At 41.2% G+C, this 19,678-nt stretch overlaps 1 protein-coding gene across 1 annotated transcript in view; it reads right to left on the bottom strand.

The window, feature by feature from the left end:
- Positions 1-5,424: 5,424 nt before the first annotated feature.
- The window catches only part of gal3st3 (galactose-3-O-sulfotransferase 3), a 42,774-nt gene continuing 28,520 nt past the window's right edge, over positions 5,425-19,678 (bottom strand). Inside the window, exons 2-3 of the mRNA XM_042512541.2 lie at positions 13,927-14,029; positions 5,425-12,411 (exon numbers count right to left, since the gene is read on the bottom strand). Of these exons, the coding sequence (XP_042368475.1) occupies positions 11,073-12,411; positions 13,927-14,009 (1,422 nt within the window). The 5' untranslated portion in view covers positions 14,010-14,029 and the 3' untranslated portion in view covers positions 5,425-11,072. The remainder of the gene's footprint in view (positions 12,412-13,926; positions 14,030-19,678) is intronic.

The raw sequence follows: 19,678 nt of genomic DNA, 5'->3' as shown, positions 1-19,678 counted from the left end.
AACATTTTTCGGAGGCAGGGCAGCTTTGGAGACTTCCAAAGCGTTTTCATCGATTTATAAATGCACTCATTTTACTGATGCAGTCCAGTTATTATACAATGTCATTTTAAGGAAATGCAGATGTACAGAAAGAAAAGATGATGTGACACTTAACATTATGCATGTATTGCTCATTACTCCTCTCAAGAGGACGTAAATGTGGATATGGTTATTGCTTATTTGAATCAATAGATATGGCTACAGTAGCTGTACTGTGGCCGCTCTTTGCTGCTCTTATTATCATTACTCAGGAAAGCATCAATAAGCCACATATCCATGATTCACTGCACACACCCCTGCTTAGTTAGAGTTACACCCATTATGAACTAATGTGTCTCAGCCATAAACAGAATAACCTAAGCACAGCCACAATCAGTGAGATGCCTTGCAGCCAAGCAACAGCCGAAGCTCTTTCAGGTCATGACTGCAGCCCTAATCACAGCGTTCAGTCAGCCTGCCTTTCACATCACCTGAGCAACCTGCACACCTGATCCCAATTAACTCATCAGCTCTCCAGCACACATAAAAAACAACGTTCCTCTTTAAATTGTTTGTCATGACAACCAAGTTAAAGAGTTTTGGTCTTCTTGTTCTTTATCCTTGTTCCCTACTTTCTCATTCTTTTTTTTTTAATTAAGCATAACTGTCTGATCAACCCACTGCTGCTATTTTTGTGTGTTTTTGACTTCCTTGCTTTTTTCAATCGCCTGTTCTGCCTTAGTAATGCTAGAGTCCACACCCAGTCTTACTGACAAAAACTAAGATTTAAGTGAGTAAAACTATTATTAAGAAATATCAAAGCTAAGACCCCTTTTTTACACTGTGCATTAAAATGTGTTGTGATTGCATCTAGATATGATTGCACCTGATTTGTGTCTCCAGTGTCCAAATCAAGATCTGAATGAAATCCAGAACATTATTTACTTTTGTGGGACTAAACTGAAAGCAGACTTAGTCTCAAAAGCACTGACAAAGCTGTGCTATTTTACGAATTTTAAGTCAGAATGGTCCGGGTGTGCACATCACGAGGGAGGAAATCTGCATTTTCAGAGGCAATATTGATTTTAAAATAAAACAAATATTTAAAAAAAATTGTTTTCTTTGTTTTATATGCAAGAGCCTGTCAGAAGGATTTAGATGGACACAGTGAGGTCTGCATGGACCTGACTATAAAGACAGAGACAAACATGAGGTAGATTAAATGAAAGAGATAATATTCAAATATTCAAGTTTCACTGGGCTAACTGGTACATGAATTGCAACAAAGAAAATAATTTTAGGACCAATGTCAAGCTTACCCTGACAGCTAGAGACCTGTGTGGTTCGACTGAACTTGAACAGTCAGCTAAGCCTAAATAATTAGCGTTCACTTGCCGATGTAAAGTTTAGCTACATCCTCTTTCCTTTTGCTCTGAACTTCAGTACTTTTACTTCAGCCTGAAAAAAACAGTTGAGATCTAAGTCACTCAATTATATAATTTCTGCCTCAGAGAAACACATGCTCAACTATAAATTCCTACTCTGTAGATGAGAGAGAAAAACATGAACAAATGGTAGATTCGATGTCAGTGGCACCTCTGAGCCCAGCGGAGCGGTTATTCAGAGACGGGGATGAGCGCACATTATCAGGGATAAGCTGCTCTAACAGCCCACCCAGCCTGCCTCCTGCGCTCCTGCATTGTTCCAACACGATCTGACTCACAAAAGGCAAAAATACACTGAAACCTCGGCGCTGCTGTGCCTCCTTGCTCTCCGTGACTCACAAAGCTGGACCACTTTTAGCCTGCAACATCCGTCGCCATAACAGCCTGACAAAAGAGCTGGAGAGCTGCTGCCTGCATCCTCCTGCTGCTGAGGTGTTCAAGCAGTGCATTAAAGGAGAGAACAGCTAGAAATTAAAATGTCACGAAAAGAAACAGAAGAAATTTGACTCAGGTTTGGTTGGTCTGGTTTATGAGATTGATACTCTTTTAGAGAATGACTGGTGGGAAATTATTTCCTCTGATTGGTTCATGACTTTTTGATGAGCAATTTTAGTCCTAGATTATAGTTTCGGAAAAATGTCAGACGGGACGTTTGAAAGTGACCTGCTGTCACTAGTGAGAAAAGCCAAGATCCAAGTCTCTCTCTAAAAGAGACTTGGATGTTTTTTGCACTCAGATCTAAAAGGTTTCTAAAAGCTCTTCTTGACAAGTCTGAGTAAAATCACATTTATGACATCAGTAAAGTCAAAATTCAAGTTGTTCAGGTTTCACAATGACACTTCAATGTTCTTGTTCTCAAATCTCAAAGGAAATCAAAGATTCAAGTCTTCAGGGCCTCCTTTTTGTGAATTAATTAGACTCAAGGCCAAGTCCCAAGTCTATAGCTCTGCCTTCTCGATAAGTCACCTGAAACAGGTCCATCTCAGGTCCGTCAGAGCCTCCAGTCAAGTCACTGGTATTCATAAGCAAATGAAGTCAAGATGCAAGTATTTCAGGTCTCTGATGTCTTTTAAAGGTCAAGTCTTCAAGTTAAGCTTCTTTGGTATAAGTTTCAAGTCCCTCTCGAGTCAAGTCAAGGATTAAGTTTTGTCACTGTTCTTTCTAAGCAAAGCTGAGATGAACGTCTTTAAGGAAGACATGAAACATGACAGAGATTTTAATGTTCTTGAACTTAAGCACCAAAATTTCAAAGATTCCTCTCGAAAAGTCTATCTCAAGTTTATCTGGGCGAGTCATTTAAGATAGGTACTAGTCAAATCACAAGTCCTTTTGAGTAAAGATAAAATTCAAGTTGTTCAGACTTCAGAATGAGACAAAATCAAAATGATCTTGCTCTTCAGTCTCAAAGGAAATATATTTGAGTATTTTATGCTTTAATCAGACTCAAAGCTAAAATGCAAGTCTCGCATGTTTTTCCTGTCAAATCTGAGTCTCAAATTGCTCAACATGTAGAGTAGTCAAGACTTAAATTAAGTCTTAAGTTCAGATCTCAAGTCTAGGTCTCGAGTCCTGCTTGTTAGATTGATTAATCCGGTCTATGACGACATAGAAATATGGTTGGGTAATGTGTGATGTCCTTGACAAAAAGTCATCTAATGCCCAGAGGCAACATCAGTATTTTTGGCAAACTTTTCTTTTTCTTCAAAACTTTCTCAAAAGGCCAAATTCACTCTGTGGCCATTAAAATTGGCGTGCAAGTGTAAACATATTTAACCCCAGTGCTGTGATTTTCTCCCTGTGATTACAGACAACGTGAGTCACTGAGTTGGAATACATAAAGCCTGGAAATGCACGTTCTCTTCCGTGATGAAAAGGTGCTTGACATTTCAGGCCCAATCATAGTGCAATCAAAGCAAAGCACTTGAGCTTAAGCTATGGCAATTTACCCAGAGTTCCACTTGTGCACTCCTATAAATTGCTGCATAGAACAGCATGTGCACAACACATAAATTCAAGGTTATGGAATCAATGGAACCCACTGTAGTGTTTTGTTTGGTGCATTGTTGGTGTTTGAGGTCTCATTTTGGTTTTGTGTCGCGAGGGAGTTTCTTTGTTTGTGTGTGAGAGGCCCTTGTGTTCCCGTGTAAAAGCCTATTTATACATTAACAAGAGATTTAATGCGTTTAAGTGCACGAAGCACAGTGCACAGCTGTGTGTTTGTTCGTGTTATTAGGGAGTTTAATGTGATCCTGTGAGTGCATGTAGCCCGATATACCAAATGAGTGGCCGTTTTACTGGCCAGCATATTCTTCACTCTGACATTCTTGTTAGCTGTTTTCTGTGTAGGGAGGGATCGCTTTCACTCTAATGCTTCTTTCATGTGATGCAGCATGGACAGCAATTTGCAAGTGCCCATACCACTAAACAAACCCAACACTGTGATTACTAGTGTTACACATTAGTTTATGTACGTAATGTTGGTTTACAGTTATGTAATATGATGTGTTTGTCATGTTGGGGTGAAAAATAGCTGTGTATTACAAATTTGGATTTAATTCGTGGTTTTGAATAAGGAACTTTGTAGTTACTTTTCAGCTCAGTCAAATGGTGGCATTGTGCATTTCTGCAATCCACTGATATGTGACATTTGTGCATTTTGATAAGCATTGAATCAACGTTTTTGAAGTGACATATAATATAAATGGCTTGCCAACAAAGACCAAAACTGGGCGTTTTCATGAGTCATCGCTGCACTTCCAGTGGTTTTTTTGTTTTTAGCAACCAGTTGCTGTTTTTCCAACAGGACTGTGTCACTAAAAGAGATTGTTTTTTTTTATAGAGACATTACTGCATTTTCCAAGTACTTTAAGCCAAAACATGATCTTTTCCTCAGCATTACAAAGTGGGTGTTGTGTCTAAACCTGCCATTTCTGCTCATTACATGTAAAGTGCCTTTTCAAAATAAGCTTCCCTGTTTGAAGGAAATGTTGTTTTTGTCACCAAAATTACATGCTTAGGCAACACGGTCAGTGGCCCATCAGCGACCCATCAGCTACCCATCAGCGACCCATCAGCTACCCATCAGCGACCCATCAGCTACCCATCAGCGACCCATCAGCTACCCTTTCCTTACCACATTATTTGGAGTTTCTCCTCTCAATACTTCATCTTTGCCGTGAATCGGTTTACAGAGATAGTTGACAGCTAAAGGGTGCCCTGTGTGTCGGAATCAGACACTGACGGCCACAATTTTCCATATCTGACACCTTGGAAATGCAAAATTTGAGTATTAAAAGCCTAGCCTTATTTTTAATTTTGTCTCCAATGTTATGAAGTATTTAGCACTCTACTATGTGCTGGTAAAAGTAAAGAGAAGTAAAGAAAGTAAAGAGAAAAAGGACTGAATGTTTTATTTTCGTTATCAGCGACCATAATTGTTATAATGATGCTTATGATTAGAAGTATGACTATATGAATGGTAAGCGCAATCAAAAGAGACGGAGGTGAAAAAGGTGCATACGCCGCGGGTCTGGAGGACCACCTTGAGACAGACGCCACCACGGCAACAGCAGGCCATAATGACAGACAGGCAGGCATCATGATTGCTTCAGTCACAGTCATATCAAACACACTGCTTTGCATTTTGTTTTTGTCCCTGTGAAAAGCAATTTGTTCATTCGTTTAGCCGGGCAGGCTGGATGGAGGTAATTTCAAATGACTGATTGCGGGCTGAAAATTCTGGTTTTGGTCTTTGGGGAAATAGAAACCGTTTAGAATCAGAATCTTAATTGAGCAACTGTCTGCGTGTGTTACGTATCGCAGCTCATGAAGAGTGTGTGTGTGTGTGTGTGCGTGCGTGCATTGCTTAAATATTCTGAATAATTCAAGTCAGAGCATGTCTGAATAAATCTGCATTGAAAAGAGAAATGGCAGACAAAAAAAAGAGGTGTCCACTCGCAGATGATTTGAAATCATTCGTACTTTATTCGTCACGTTCACCGTCCATCGTTACAAAGCTTTGGGGCCCCTAGCTCTGATTGTCGTTAGGCATGTGTTCAGAGCCCCGTCACCCACCCAAACTCTTCCCCTCCATCAGCAAAATGGGAAAAAAGTGTCTCATTCTTCACAGTTCACAGATAAGTCCATAAACAGAGGATGGGAGTAAATCATGAGCAGATCAAAGAGGCGATGGAGGAAAATACAGAAAGAAAATCATCACTTTCACCCGATGTCAATGAGCAGTTTTCTTTTAGTTCCCTGCAACATCAGCAGAAATCCCCCCAAAAACTGATCTGACACCACAAGAAAGAATTTCATTTTCTAGTAAACCAAAAACAACAGCTTTGCGATGTCGTTCTCAAAAAAGAAAATGAAGAAGGGGCAGCTAATGTGGAGAAGATGAGATTTTAGTTTTTCCAAAACCCCTCTGGCATTTTCAAAGAAGAATAACCGACACTTCAGACACAACAGCATGACCATTACTAAAAGTCTCCCACAAGAAGCAGAACAGCCGGGCGAACGACTCCTACAATCATAACAGCACTTAGAGAGACACAGCTGGTGGAAAAATGGATCATAAATGAACAGTTGAGGGGAAATAAAAACATATTCGTCAGCTAGCTCCCAGTCAGACACAGACGTGGGAGGAAAATTACTTTCAGATACCCATTTTGATCCTGTACTTTTAGTTTATTTGCTTTAACTTGTCTGCAAATGACGTCAGAGAGTTTATGTTGTATACTGAACTTAAATGCCACCTTCAGGTAAAAAAATCAAGTTTTGTGCCTAGGTATACAGAGGCTAAAAGTGGTCAACATTAAATAAATAGAAATGACATTTTGAAATAAATTATCATATGATAAAATAATGACAAAATTTGTAATATAACCATTAAATTGGGAAATAATCCAACAAAATGTTAAAACTTAGCACTTTGATATGAAACTGTATTTCATACAGCTTCTTCTTACAGTTTATATCTGGCACTTACTTATTTATTTATTTTACATAATTCCAAAAGTTTTTATTCCCAAATTTCCTCTTTTAATCAAACCTATGAAACATAATTGCCTTTGCCTTGTTTGACAAAGAGTTGCAGTAAAAAGTTAAAATTGTTGTTGTGAAATAAAAGCCAACTTAAGCAAAAAAAACAAAAAAAAAACACTTTGCATTTTAACAGTTGATATAATATAAATAAATAACCATCAATTTAAAAGCTACAAAATGAAACCCCCACATTTACTGGATTATTTCACATATTTATGATTGAATATATGACTGCAGTTTTTCACCATTGTTTATTTCATTGTGTCTTATTCATTATTTAACATTTTTGCCTCCATAATTGAGCAATAGACAGACATAAATTTAGCGTTTTCTTGTTGTCTTACAGCAGGTTGAAGCAATTAAGGAGATTCAATCAAGGCCAAAATGCTTTCTTTACATGAGGCAGCTAAAAAAGCTAATGTAAATAAATATACCTTAATATACAGCATGGATAAAGGCTAATTTATGCTCCAGACACGGACGGAGCTGACTCTAATGTCTAGTATCATCTTGTATGTATGCCATCATAAAGGATGCATGGAAGTACGTAGGCGGTGACGTTTACAATATTTGAAATTAACATGTTTTTGTACGTAAATGGAGCATAAATGAGCCTTAAATCTGGTGATATTCTGCATTTTTCCAATGTCAACAAATCCATTTCAAAAGATGTGATGCCCCATCTGCTTGTTTCCTCTGCTGGTGCTGTGCTTTGTCATTTCAGGGCAGCAGACTTGATTGACTGTAATCAGCGGCACGAGACACATGTGGGCCTGGTGTGCCACATGCACATAAAGCGGAGCAGCAGCAATCACTCTCTGGCTGGCAAACCTCCTCACCACAGCACCTGTTTTGTGTTCTTCAGCACAACACACCTACAGCATGTTACTACAAACCTACTCCCTCCACTACTGACTCTCAAGATTTCTCCTGCCTATTTGTGCAATTTGTTTGATTTATTTTGATTATTTTTAAATCATTTTATCAGTTATGTTTACCCATGTGTCTCCCTTCATTGATATCTACTGTTGTCAGAAAACTTCAAAAAGCACATTAATATTTCACACCCACTAGGTGACATGTTCTATCAATGTGTATTCAACCACAGCTGAAAATAGTCCCAAACAAATGTGCTCTATCTTTTGTTTGATTAACATTTGCTAAAAGCCCGGCTGTTTAAAGAAAATTACTGCATATTTGTGATACGCTCTTTAAGAGTTACATTATGAAGTTAACAGACGGATGTAAATATTAGCCATTTTTACACAGAAATAGTGCTATAAGACCAATACTAAGTTCCTCCTTTGCGCCCTCTTTGCATTTTTACACCAAACCACAGCAGCATCATGCTTCTCCAATGTCTGATTTTAGACAGCATACCGCCATTGTGGAAGCAAAAGAGGCATGATGGGCGTAACATTTCAAACAAAAGCATCAGCCTGTAGTGTGATTATAAAATATACATCAGTAGTGATATCTGAACAATTTTTCCCCAATTTCCAGACATTTAAGGATGCTGTTCTTACTCTCTGAGTTAGCTGCTATCTGCCTCCAGCTGCTTTAAATCTCCCATCGTGGGTCACATGCTTCACATGCTGTCAAAACATCGCACCTGTCCTGCCCATGGTACCATCCTGCCAGCTGTCCAATTTATACAGACACAGATTTGGCGCTGTTACTACCTCCTGTGGTGATGTTTTTGTTGGATTTGTTGACAGGAATAAAATATAGAAAAGCACCAGCCTTATCATTTAGAGTGAGTTTCTGCAGTGTATGTACCTTGAAGAAATATTACACGTATCTGAACACATTTCAAAAACCTGTAAATAAATAAAAACTGCTGTGCATCTCGTGCTTTCTAAGCTGAGGTTCCCCGTTAAGTTCAGATAAGCACACTTTGAATTCAAATATTCACAGCCACTTTATAAAACTGTTTATCTTAAACACATGTCTGCTTTCCACCCGCTCCTCTTTTTTTGATCCTGCCACAGCAGCAGCGGTTTGTGTGTCTTTCATTATTGTAACCTTCAGTGCGACAGACTCAAACCACAAAAGCTTTGTGTGGTCGAGCACTTAAACACCGCCGAATGAAAGATTCATTTTAAAGCGACTACACTTGTTTCAGTGTGTGGTTTTCAGAAGTGGTCTTTGTAGTTTTGCATTATGTAAAACATGTATAGAATGAATTTTTTATATAATTGCCACATGCCTTTTTCCACCTCGGTTGCCTGAAGTGGTATGTTGAACATATGAGGTTTTATATCCAGTGATTCATGAAAAATAACAGTTAAAAATACAGTGATGGGACTCTTTAAATCCCAATAATAAATAATACATAGCTTTAATAAATCTCACACACATTATTTCCTTTTGTTGCCATGCCAACTTGGCTGGCCTTGGGAAAAAAAATACAGCATGAAGCAGAGAGAGCCACTTCCTGGCTCACACACACACTCTCACCAATACACTCAGACATCCTTCCTCTGCCCCCCCCCCAGTCACTTAGCAGTGTCCTGCTGATCACTGGAGGAATAAAAGAACATAAATGACACATTAAATATGAGCAGAACGGATTAAAAATGGATCACAGCTGAGATAAGTGATGGCATTTTAAGATCACAGCCAAACCAGCCGGCCCACCAGCCGTACGAAGCTTTAAGCATCTTATATCAATGCTCTCCTCCTGCGAGTTCAGCCACTTTTGCCTGGTCCTTGCGCCCCTAATGAAAATGTACGGCTGCGTAACCCAAGAACACGAGCCATAGGAGGGCCGTGAGAGGAGCCGATTAAATATTCAAACACTGCGACCCACGGGCCTCCAGTCTTTGTCCGATGAAGTCGTTTTACGTTTGTGCCAGTGTGTGTGGACTGCTGGTAGGTTATTAAATCCATGCCTTCCGTATAGGCCTGGAGATCTTATTGCAGTAAGATTAAAAACAAAAACTCCACATCTAGAAACCTACAAAGAGTCTAGGATGCAAGACGTGATCTCAGCTGTTAGTCCATAGATGGAGACTGCAATCGGAGGTGAAGAAAACAAGATGTCTGTGCTGCTCCTAAGGGAAGCAGCAGGGATGAGAGGATGGAGAGGATGCAGCGAGGTCGAAAGCTGAAGAGATTCTTGATGTGTTCAGTCTCTGTGTGAGTCATAGCGATAATGGCATCCAGGCTTTAGGATATAGTCTCTCTCTGTCTCCGTCCATCTGGCTTCTTAACCCTCCTTCTCCATCACTTCAGGCTCTAGAGTAGGGAGACTCAACTTTTGCCAAATAACAGGATGCCAGGGGTCAGTCGCAGCAACCCAGAAAATGTTTCTAGTATTAAAGAAGTTTTAGGATTTTAGGACATTTCTCTAATGTTGGACCTTTTGAGAATTTTAAGGCCATTTCTAGGGTTCTAGGACATTTCTAGGATTTTATGACATATCCTGGATTTAAGGACATTTTTTTAATTTTAGGCATTTCTAGGATTTTAGGACTGTTCCAGGCCTTTTGGACTTTTCTAGGATTTTAGGACATGTCTCTGATTGTAGGATGCTCATATGATTTAGGACATTTCTAAGATTCTAGGGCATTTCTAGGATTTTAGGACATTTCTAGGATTTTAGGACGTTTCTAGGATTTCAAGACATTAGGGGCTTAGCTAGGACCTCTGTTGGGGGTTGAGGAGGATCCTCCGCTGCCACTTTTTTTGATAAACAGGCTCTTTTTTGATGCTGTTTTATGCACTTTATGCACCTTATGTATACTAAAAATACAAAAACAATTCCCAGTGTTCATCAATTTATTTTTATAGGAAATTAGAATGATTTGGGGGGGACACCCGGCACCCTATCAAGGGCCAGATTTGGCCCGTGTGCCGTAAGTTGAGTATAACTCATGCTCTAGAGTTCATACAAGAAGAAGAGTTGCTGATTGTGCTGTTGTATTAATGGTTGGAGGTGATCTCAGTGTCTGTCTGGCCTCTTAGGAGGCTCTTTGGATGCCTGACAGCTGATCCCTTTATGTCATTATGTCTCTCTCAAGGACTTAAAGTGGCATATGTTGGGGAGAGAGAGCTCGAGAAACAGAGAATGAAAGCAAGTAACATGATACTTTACCAGTGTGATACACACAATGCCTACTCTGTGCCTCACAATAGGCCCCGATATCGCCACTTCCCCATTGAGTCCCGGGCGCACATAACAGATTTGCTTCAACGATCCACTTTCACCTAAAACCCTCTCCCATCCGCCGTTGTTGGGCGTGCAGAGGCGTGCAATCAAGCCGAGTCCTTGTGTGGATTTCTCCCACCCTTGTGTCTGCTGTTTCACAGACCAGAGAGGGGAGAGATTCAAGTTCAAGTCCAGATATGTCCAACTCCCTTTCCCCTCTGTTGTTCCTCTTTTATATTTATCCTAAACTCTCTCTGGAAGGGTTAGGAGAGACACTGATTCAAGAACAACCCAGACTTTTTTTCCAAGGACGCCCCTATTCCCAACACCCCCAATCAACCAAGCACCATTGTCTCGAGGGTCAGGATGGGTAGGACAATGCAGTCTGTTGGGCACTATTATATTCAAGTCTATTTTTCAGTCTGTGAGGCCTGGGTCTGCAAGGATTTAGGTCCTAACTTTGTGGTCCGACTTTGACTTCCTGCAGCAGGCTTCGAGGTGGAGGTGGACCCTGTCCCTGATGCAGGGCCCGGGGCGGCAGGGGGGACTTGGCTGCGTTGCACTTGAGCATGCCGTGGCAGGACTGTGCGTATGGGCTGCTGGAGGGGATGTTGCTGCTGCGGAGGCCGGAGCTGGTAGCCTCGGCGGTACCGCAGTGATTGGGAACGTAGGAGCACCCGAGTGTACTGGACTTCTGGCATGATGAGCTTGAGGCAGAGCTCCTGAGCTTGGCTCGAGAACCCACGGCTGAGATTTACCGGGAGGTCGTAGCCCACGATATCGACTTTCCCACTAGGTTGCCAGGGACGTAGATCCTTGTTTTTGATCTGCGCAGCTGATCGGAGAAGTGGCATCCGCCCACCAAAGCAGCTTCTCATTAACCTTTCCTGGGCTCGCCGAAGGAGTCGCACCTCTCTTGCCACACAGGCTGGACCCAGAGCTGACAGCTGGCGCCACAAGGAGGCATTGAAGTGGTCATAGAGACGTGCGTCTAAGGAATTCCAGGCACGGATCTTTGAAGGAAGTCCAGGCGTCAGGCTCCGCTTTGAGCTTGGTGTTCGCATGTTGAGTTTAACATACAGGATGTCGTCCAGATCCCAAGAGAGGAGGTGGCGAAGGAGAACCAGCGACTCGTCAAAGTACTCGGCAATCATCACAAGGGAGAAAACTCGCTCCACCTCTGCTAGAAAGGCCCGGGCATATGCCACATCTGTCGCTGGGCGATCCTTGTCTCCGCCCAAGTCAAAGGTCAAGGTGTTGCGTGCGTACATGGAGTCCTTCTCATCTGGTCGGTAGTAGCGCCAAGGCTCTTCTAAGAAAGCCTCCAGGGAGCCGTTGGGGACCCTCTTAAAGCTCTGACAGTACTGGTTGTAGTAACTAAACAAGGATTCGAACATGGAGCCCGGCTCTCTCAGGATCGTGATGTATATTGTGTCGTTGGGCATCAGGCGCTGCAGCTCTGCCTTATTGAAGCGCATATGGCTGGTGATGATGTTCGGCGGCAGCGTGTGTGGGTGGACAAAGTGAGAGGTGAAGGAGCGTGGGTAGCAGAACTGGTGGCTGCAGGCCTGCACGGGCAACGCCACCGTGAGGTTGTTGCGCTCTGCGAAGCGGAAAAGCAGGTTCTGCATGGTGGTACTAGCCGTTTTGTGGGTCTTGAGGAAGGCCACATTGGTGTGTTTAGGTTTCAGGCCCGGGGCAGGGTGAGAGCGGAGGGCAGGACAACCGAGGTGGAAGGCCTCCATGGTCCTGGAGAAAGAGAAAGAAAGTGTAATGATTTATTTGAAGCTACATTAGCTCCAGAAAAAGGAGCAGCTACTTCAAATAATTTGGCGATATTATAGACGTAATTACTCAGACAGTGGACAGATAATGGAAGAGACGGAGGTGTAGGATAGGACAGAGGTACAACACTAAAGTAGAAATCAGTGTTCATGTGGGGAATTGAAATGAGAGGTGACAGAGAAAAGGGGACAGACAATGACGCAGAATAAAGCGACTACGGATGGAGTATCAGAAACTGATGGGTGAATTCACGAAAGAATCGCATGGTTTTTGCATCTGTTAAATCTGCACAAACAGGACAAAAACGCTTTGAACCCTTTAAAACCCTAGCAGATTGGTTTAATTTTCTTCAAAAAACTTGGTGAGAAGGCAACTTAACAAGACTGGGCCAAAAAAATTGCAAAAACCTCCCTGAAAATAAGCACAAAAAATAAAAGGTAAAAAAAACAAGAAACAACAAAACAAGCAAGGAAATGACCTGACAAAGAACTTTTATTTTTAGATATTTTAGAATATTTTTTAAGTATATAATTCTGAATATAAAGTTATTATAATATTTAAAACTAGTTTTCTGGATGTTTTTCCAATTTTTTGAATAATTTTCTAATAACCTTCCCCTCCTTTTTAAAACTATTTTTTCAGTAATTTCCTTGTCATTCTTAATTTATTTCTTATAATGTGCAGGACATTTCTTTTTAGGTTGGCCATTGCCTTTTTCCCCGTGTCATCTACAGAAATCAAACAAATCCACGTAGATTTTGAAGGTTTAAGTACTTGTGGAGGAGTCTGAGTGCAGCACAAGCAAACTAACCCGGCATCAAAGGGTTAAACTATGTAATATGTATACATTTGGCCTAAAGCAGTTACAGTGAACAGCTTCAGTTGCTTCAGTGTGTTTATTGTTGTTATTTCCTACTTTGCTGTGCTGAAGCCCACAGACTAAGTTAACACCATTAAAATGTCCAGTTATTAACAATACATCCATCTTCATAATGCCTCAGAGAAAACAGCTCACTACAAAATTACCAAAAACTCCAATCACTTGTTCATATTGGATGCATACACACTGAATAGTCTGCAGGACTACAGCATATACTTTTAACTGCAGGCTGTCTCAGAGGGTCAGATATTTAAAAGGTGTGGAAACTGTGTGAAAAAGTACAGAGACAAAGGGCAGAGCAATAACGGAGACAGTAAAGACAGGAATGTGGGAAAGGTTTTATGAGCAAAACGTTAAGTTGAAAAGGGAAGGAGAGCAGATACACGGCTGTCAAAGATCTACGATCCCTCCATTTTTATAATTGGTCCCTGGACCACTGCGTCGGCACTCAAATGTCTCTGTGAGTATAATAATAAGCCGGTATTCGCTATTAATTTTACTTTAGAAGAAAAAGACAGACGTCTTCATTGTAATTAGCACCATTTGAACCTATAGAGAGATGTATAATGTGAGTGTTTCCATATGTTTCAATCACTCACCAGCTCAAGTGGCCCCCATGGTGCAGCAGCAGACTGACAGTACTGATGGCGACGAAGACCAGGAATATCTTCTTCTGCGACATCTCGCTCTGCTTCACTAGGCCTGCGGGAGGCAGAGAAGAAGAGTGAGAGTGAACATGTGTAAGGGTATAGCAGGAAAGCACATGAAGAGGGCAGGTGGAGGTGTAATGAGAACGTGAAAATGAGGATGAGGTGGAGGGAGAATGAAAATGGGAGACAGGGAAATTAGGGGAAAACGAGACGCGGGGAGAAAAGATGAAAGGAGGTAGAAATGAGGAGTGAAAGGACACGGAGAAAAAGGGATAAAGAGAGCGAACAAGAGGAAGAGACGATGGTGGTGAGGAGGATTTACTCTGCAAATAATGGCCGGGATCCATTAACGAGAGCGGGCAGTGAGGCTTGGCTTTTGTCACTCTGTAATAATACAGTGAATGACACCTTCATTACCTTCCGCAGCTGTAATAGTCACACTCTTTTTTATTCTCTTGGCTCAAAATGAGGACAGATGGCCCCGTGCATCAGGTCCTGTCAGTAATGAGGGACGCGCATATGTGAAAAACCAACGGCACTTCACAGCGAGAGCGCTCTGTGGCAGAACCCCCCCGTGTCACTTGACCCGCCAAAAACAGCGATGGAACCTGGGACGGAGTCCAAGCCTCTCTCTGCGGCATCTCACTTGCATAACAATGGCCGACGTCTCTCTCCTTGATTACACTGTCCTGTTAGCGCACATGCCAACAGTCACCGAAAGCCAGCTCACGTTACTCAAAGCGGCGGCTTTTCACGCCGCCATTTGGTGGAGGCTTTTATCCAAATCGTGGCGGAGGCGTATGAGTGCATCAATTTTAAGCATGGATGGTCCCACAGGGGGAACTACTGACCATGGCAGTGTTGCTGCCACCCACTCGAGTAAATGGGATCATTAAGGGTTTGCTGCACAGACAGGGATTTTGGTGTAAGAGTGAAATGTGTTAAATCTGGACAAACACACTGGTGCTTTGAGTTAGATTCATGCAACCTCCCTGCATCCTCCCTACTGTAGCAGCCAAGCTGAATTTGTATACTGTATGTCTGAGTTAATAAATAAATGCAAGGTTTTATTTACAGTTTATTTGATAGGAACAATGCAAAGTAACATTTTTTCAGTTTTTCAGCTAGTTTTCTTTGAGGTGAATTCAGAAAGTCGAGGCTCAATTAAGGACCAAGCCACATGGTTTTCTTACTGTAGTTTATTTGATCACTCCTATAAGAATTTCTTCTTATATAACAAAATTGTGGATTCAAGTAATTTGTTTCATACTTTTTCACATCGGAGTGCTGAGGTTTCCTCTTCAAGTGATCATATACAATCACAATCCAAAGGCTATATTTGAGCTCCGACCTGCCAGATGTAACATCTATGCCTTTATGGCAGTAAGTAATTGTTATTATTTTTTAAACGATGAGCTTTGATTCTTTGCTCGTACCCAACTAGGCAGGTCGGGCCCGAGCTTGAATCAGGTCGGGTTCACTCCATTACCCTGTGTTTTTTGGTTTTCTTTTTAAATGCAGACCTTAGAGTCTGTGTCTTGTCATGAATAATGTATGCTCTGTGTTGCCATAAATCCATTCCAGCTCTCGCTTCCCATTAATGAGGAGAAATGTTTTACTCTCTTTTTCATATATACAAGGCATATATAGTTTTTGTTTTTTGGTAGGAGAAGACTCATGTTTGAGATGATCATACTGCATGAACTGCAGTGTTGTAGTCAAGACCACCAAAACCGAGACCACATTGTATCGAGACAGAGACAAGACCTTCAGGGGACTGAGTCAAGACAAAGATCAGACCAGTGCATGTCAACCACAGGCCTTCCTAAAAGTGATTTGAGTAAAAAGGCACTGCATTTTATGAATGCTCGTTTTTGCTAATGCATTTTAGTGGTAGCCCTGCAGATTTGGTCTTGACCGCTAAAATATATTTAATCCAGAGTCCTCTTTGTCTGAGACTGGGACAAGATAGAGTAAAAACGCAGTAAACAAAAACTATGCAGGCTGCATGCCTAATTTTTAATAGCTCAAACCTATAACCAGCAAATATTTGGCATTTTTTGCTTTATAATTATAACTTAAATTATCAATCTACTTTTTTTTAAATAAATGGCCAAAACTTTATTGCAGCACTTTTTCAGCTCAACACCATGCTAGAAAGAGTCACCATTCTGTGCAAAAACACAACGCTCATAAATAGGCATGAGATGGGACATCATTTCATGTGCAAATTAAACAACTGTGGTGGAAAAGTGAGCTCTGAGATCTGAGTACAATCAAGATTTGTTTCCCAAACAGTAATTAAGCGTTCAGCAAAGAACTGACAGCTGACCTTGTGTCGAGTTGTCGAAGATTAAGAGAGAAACGCGAAAACTGACATTCATTCTCTTCAATCCCAAAACAGCTGGGATTGTGCTGCTTCGGTGGTTTGGCTCAGCAGGAATGTGCGTAAACACACACATGTGCAGACACACAGAAATGCACAAAAACACTAAGCCTACTCCACTAAACAGGCACTAATGCTCTCTCTCTAATTGATGCACAGATTGCTGTAGACACAGTTTGGTTGTTTTTTTGGGCTTGTTAATCTTTTGTCGATGTCAATACAGCATGTCCTCTGCCCAGCTGATGGCCCAATAATCAGACCACATCTGCAGCTTATATTTTTCCTTTTTTATAATGTCTTTCAGCAAAAGTCAGTTGAGTTGATATCCTCCAAACTGATGAAAGACTGAGGGATTCAAAGACTCTGGAAGCACAAATAATGATGCAGAATCTAGCCAAGTGGAATCTATTTAATTATTTCCTTTATATCCAAATTGTTCAACCAACAGTCCAAAACCCAGGGGGCTGCCCGTTGTTCCAGCAGCCAAAAATTTCAAAGCTCTGCTAGTTTGAAAAAATGTCCAATTGGACCAAAAGCCCATTTCTTCGACAGGCCGTTATCCCGAAAACAAACACCCACTGCTCCTAAGTCCGGTTGCCAGAAAAAACATTGTATGTTTCAGAAAAAAACACTGAACATTTTTGAAAACCACATTATGATTAACATGTAGTTAGGTTTAGGTACTTAAACCATTTGGTTATGGTTAGGAAAAAATCACGTTTTGGCTTAAAAAACCCACATTTGGTGGCACAAAAGTCTCTGGAAGATTGGTGAGAACGTCAGATGCCACTGGAAAATGCAGCAAAGGGTCAGGAAAAACACTTTGGATTTGAGGCCCAAACGCTGCTGGGAAACACCATGAAGGGGTGGTAAAATCACCTGGGATTGGACTCTGAAATGACGCCAGAAAATGATGCAAAAGATCGGAAAAACACCCGGGATTGGTGGCTACAATGTCACTAGAAAATGCTGCAAAGAGACAGTGAAAACACTTGGGACCAGTGGCTCAAAGGCCACTTAGAAACGCTACCAGGTGTAGCTAAAAAAACACCTTTGATTGGTGGCTCAAATGTTGCTTGGAAACATCTTGAAGGGTTGGTAAAACACCTTGGATTGGAGGCTGGAAAAGGCCATGAAGGGTCAGTGGCTCGGTGGCTCAAATGTTGCTTGGAAGTACGACAAAGGGAAGGTAAAAACGCCTGTGATCAGTTGGTCTACTGCTGCTTCAATATACCGTTGAGAAATGCTGCAAAGGGTTGGTAGAAACACTCGAAATTGGTGGCTAAATTGTGGTTAGGAATCAGAAACTAACCTCTAGGGAGTGTGTATTTTCGGAGAAACGGGACTTTGGAGCAATGGGTGTTTGTTTTTAAGGGATTGGGACAAACAAGACAGAGGTATCAAGTAAAGTGCAGAGTACGCAAGAAATGTACAGTACAAGAATTTATATATATTTTAATTTTTTAATATGCAACCTGTTTGCAGCTTGATGACTTGTTTGGTATGTGTCATAACAGGTCAGCTGGAAGAAGGTCCAGTCGCAACTAGCAGAAAGAGGACATATCGCCACCTACTGTGGCGGAGTCAAACAAACTTTCTCCAATAACTCAAACTTTCTCCAATAACTCAATTCTCCCGCTGTGTTTGTATGGTGGGACAGAGACAATAGTCCAGTTAAATGGCCTAATTGAGCTGTAACTGTAGCTCCACTTAACTGTGCAGGTAAATGTACTGGATGACAGAAAAGAACTTTTTCAGTATTTCTACCAGTGAAATTACTTCAGAGAAACTGGGAACACCAGTGAAAAGACACCAGCACAAGAAAGTCAAATTCAGACGACTTAAGGGGTTGATGCAACCAACTGTCTATCACATCGGAAGCACTCACCCAAAAAGCCCTTTAAAAAAAGTACCTTTTGGCTCTAAGTGCAAGGGTTAGTTCCTCAACTAATGTTTCCTTTTATATGTAGCATTCCCAAATTGTTTTCTGCTACAAGTACACATCAGCTTTTAGAGAATGTTCTGGCAAGATTCAGCAACTCGCAGCACTTTTAGGGTTGAAAAAAGGTGCCTTTAATAAATAAAATGTTCTTTTTTAAAAGCATGTTTCCTCTCTCCTTTACATTGTTTAAGTTTTGTCTGATCCCGTTTTTGTCTGAGTACTTGGAGATATTTGTGTTTTCCTCCCTTCAGAAGAAGCCATTATATGGCATACAGCATGAAAAACAACCTCCAGTGACTTGGAAATCGCCAGAGCTGGATAATCCATCGCATTAAACACGACATTTTAATGTGGTCCTGCCACAGTTTGTGTTTTATTTCTTTCTCCGTGTGCCCGAGTCGAGTGTTTTCATATCTGTGCCCTCGTCACATCATCCTCTCCTTATTGTTAATCACCAGACACAGACGGAAACGATTAATAGTCTCTGCCAGGACATACTCTCTGGAAAATATTTTACCTCAGCAACTTTACTGTCACATCTCTTTGTATTTAGCAAGGGATGGGGCTGCAGTTTGAATTTTATAAACTGCAAAGAAAGCCCTAAAGGTGTGTTTAGACTGAAGTGAATATTAGAGGTGACATGACTGTGTACAAACAGAAGGGAAATTCACTCCCAGTGGCCCAAATCTGTGTGAAAATTGCGCTCAGACGGAAGACGTAGGGCTCTAATTAAAGAATGTACAGAGACAAGAAAAATAAAGAGATGATGTGTTTATAGCAAAGAAACAAAGTATGTTAAAACAATCTAGTCAAAAGCCTTTTTGCACAGGGGATGTCTTGTAATTTGTAATAATTGCAGAGATCATCTGTGATATGAATCCCATGCAAATCTGCAATGTCAGTCATTTGTAAAATTTCCAGCACAAATTCCAGCCCATATTTGGGCAGACACAGAAGATATTTGATATTATGTTCTCTGAAAACCTGCTTTTTTTCTTGGTTGAGATCTATAGAGAGTGCCTTGGCAATTATAGATGGAAGTTTTGACAGTATTTTGGGTGCAGTAGGCTCATTCGCTGCACAGCATGGAGACTCGTTTGTAGAAAAGAGTGAGCTCGAATTAATCAGAGGAGCAAAATCTCAAAAGATGATGAGCTGGATGAAATGTACGACGGCATGGGGTGAGGAACGTTTTTCGTGCTTTCTATATGGTCAAGTTATTTTTATGGCCTTGATATCATATCCAGGAAATAATGACAGTGAATATGAGTAAAATACAGATTTATCTCATGCGAATGCGCTGCATGAATCAGATCAGATCGATGGATGAGAGGAGCAGCTGCTGCGAATATATGCAAACTTTAAGACGCAAC

The sequence above is a fragment of the Plectropomus leopardus genome, chromosome 23 (assembly GCF_026936395.1).
Source record: "Plectropomus leopardus strain MGB_pleo_1.0 chromosome 23, ASM2693639v1, whole genome shotgun sequence".
Lineage (NCBI taxonomy): Eukaryota > Metazoa > Chordata > Actinopteri > Perciformes > Serranidae > Plectropomus > Plectropomus leopardus.
The sequence above is the reverse complement of the archived record's forward strand: the minus strand, read 5'-3'. Positions and strand labels throughout refer to the sequence as shown.